Raw genomic sequence first — 2,500 nt, forward strand, 5'->3', positions numbered from 1 at the left:
CTCTTCTGTCCTTCTGACGGACAATCACGTCGTCAAGGAGATGCTGGTGTTTTGAGCGGGGGGGCTGCCAGGTGGTCTTGAGCTTGTTCTGCATCTGGAAGATGGTGTTGGTGATGACCAGCTGGTGCTCTGCACAGAGGGAGAGGAGTCTGAGCCCGTTGTGGTTCATTTTCCCCGCTCCATGCTGGCCCAGAACCTTATTCCATACCAGGTGCTCTGTGCCCACTCTAGCATTGAAGTCTCCCATGAGCCTGAGTCTGAGTCTGAGCCTGAGTCTGAGTCTGAGTCTGAGTCTGAGCCTGAGTCTGAGTCTGAGTCTGAGTCTGAGTCTGAGTCTGTGCCTGAGCCTGTGCCTGAGCCTGAGCCTGAGCCTGAGCCTGAGCCTGAGTCTGAGCCTGAGTCTGAGCCTGAGTCTGAGTCTGAGTCTGAGCCTGAGTCTGTGCCTGAGCCTGAGCCTGAGCCTGAGCCTGAGCCTGAGCCTGAGCCTGAGCCTGAGTCTGAGCCTGAGTCTGAGCCTGAGTCTGAGTCTGAGCCTGAGTCTGAGTCTGAGCCTGAGTCTGAGCCTGAGTCTGTGCCTGAGTCTGAGTCTGAGCCTGAGCCTGAGCCTGAGCCTGAGCCTGAGTCTGAGCCTGAGTCTGAGCCTGAGTCTGAGCCTGAGTCTGAGCCTGAGCCTGAGTCTGAGTCTGAGCCTGAGTCTGTGCCTGAGTCTGAGTCTGAGCCTGAGCCTGAGCCTGAGTCTGAGCTTGAGTCTGAGTCTGAGTCTGAGTCTGAGCCTGAGTCTGAGCCTGAGCCTGAGCCTGAGTCTGAGTCTGAGTCTGAGTCTGAGCCTGAGTCTGAGCCTGAGTCTGAGTCTGAGTCTGAGTCTGAGCCTGAGTCTGAGTCTGAGCCTGAGCCTGAGCCTGAGTCTGAGCCTGAGCCTGAGCCTGAGTCTGAGTCTGAGTCTGAGTCTTCGGGGTTTGCTCCCCTCGTCAGGCTGAGGGTCGTCCGAGGTCTTTATTGACCCTTCTGTTGTGCACCTGCCAGCACACGCTTTTCTGTCGGGGTCTGCTCCCTCAGCCTTTGTCTCAGAAGACTCTCCCATGATGCCGTGGGGCTATTTGCCCATAGCTGGGTCAGTGGTGATGGGTGCCAGGGCGTGTCCACTGCATGGTGGACCTGCACACCGCATCTCTGGGGCCCACTGCTGCTCCCACATCCCCTGCTGGTTCAGCCTGGAGCCGCAGGACACCAGTTACCGTGTGTGGCCACGAGGAGGCACAGCAGGGGTCCTGGGGACGGAGAGGCTGTGGACCGACCTGAGGAGACTCACGCACTCGGCTTCCTTTACCCAGGACGGGGCTGGCCAGCAGCAGGGACTCAGGGAGGGGAGGCACATGCATCGCTACAGGCAACGCAGACACACACACACACACACACACACACACACACACACTCTCTCTCTCTCCCTCAGGTCCAGTCCTGAACATCCAGCAGAACGTGCAGACAGTGGCCGAGTCTCTCAGCTGTAATCTGGATCTGCAGGTCCATCACAGCCGGTTGCTATGGAGACACGCCATCACGCCGTTCCTCCTCATCACTCAGGAGCTCAAGGTGAACGCTGCCCCGATCACATGGAAGTCAACGAGAACACGAGCTCTTCTTTTTGGTCTTCGTTCAATTTTAGGACCCGTCCAAGGAACGGACCCTGGGACGTCTCCTGGGGCGGGTCCTGGGACGGGTCCTGGGGCGGGTCCTGGGGCGGGTCCTGGGACGGGTCCTGGGACGGGTCCTGGGACGGGTCCTGGGACGGGTCCTGGGACGGTCTGGGACGGGTCCTGGGGCGGGTCCTGGGACGGGTCCTGGGACGGGTCCTGGGACGGGTCCTGGGGCGGGTCCTGGGACGTCTCCAGTCCAGATCACACCGGTCTTGTTCTTCCTCAGGACGATGAAGCAGAGTTCCAGTCGGAGTCTCGCAGCGTCAGCAGGAACTTCCAGACCCTCAGAGACGAGGTGGTCCTTCAGTACGGCTACGACAGGTTCACGCCCCAACACGCCGCCGCCGCCGCCGCCGGCAACAGCACGCAGGAGCAGTTCACCTCCAAGACCATGATGCAGTGCGACGGTGAGTGAGGGCGAGCGAGCGCCATGACATGTGCGACGCGTGTCCCGTGACGCTGACGGGCGTGTGCTCTGACCCAGGGCTGGTGGACGGGGGCGTGCAGCGATGTGCTGATTGGTTCGGGCGCAGGTGGGCGGAGTGTATGGAGGCGATCGCCGTCCCCGTCATCAACCACGTCCTCTGCGTCTCCATGAAGTTCCACTTCCTGTGTCACAGCATGAGAGGTGAGAGGTCACGCAGTCAGAAGGATGTGTGTCAATCACCCAGTCGACCAATCGTCTTCCTCCTCCTCCTCCTCCTCCTCCTCCTCCTCCTCCTCCTCCTCTTCCTCAGTGATGACCCCGTGGTGCAGGGACCAGATCCCTGTGGAGGGGAACTTTGGTCGGCTGTTTGATGCTGTGA

The 2,500-nt window shown here is 60.4% G+C and overlaps 1 protein-coding gene across 1 annotated transcript in view; it reads left to right on the forward strand.

Annotated features, from left to right (window-relative positions):
• The window catches only part of dcst1 (DC-STAMP domain containing 1), a gene marked incomplete at both ends in the record, with an annotated part of 14,216 nt that overhangs the window by 2,915 nt on the left and 8,801 nt on the right, over positions 1–2,500 (forward strand). The window contains 4 exons of the mRNA XM_083917703.1: positions 1,451–1,590; positions 1,921–2,101; positions 2,179–2,322; positions 2,432–2,500. The exon at positions 2,432–2,500 is cut by the window's right edge and continues 943 nt beyond it. Of these exons, the coding sequence (XP_083773829.1) occupies positions 1,451–1,590; positions 1,921–2,101; positions 2,179–2,322; positions 2,432–2,500 (534 nt within the window). The remainder of the gene's footprint in view (positions 1–1,450; positions 1,591–1,920; positions 2,102–2,178; positions 2,323–2,431) is intronic.

Source organism: Echiichthys vipera (genome assembly GCF_963691815.1).
Source record: "Echiichthys vipera genome assembly, chromosome: 8".
Classification (NCBI taxonomy): Eukaryota; Metazoa; Chordata; class Actinopteri; order Perciformes; family Trachinidae; genus Echiichthys; species Echiichthys vipera.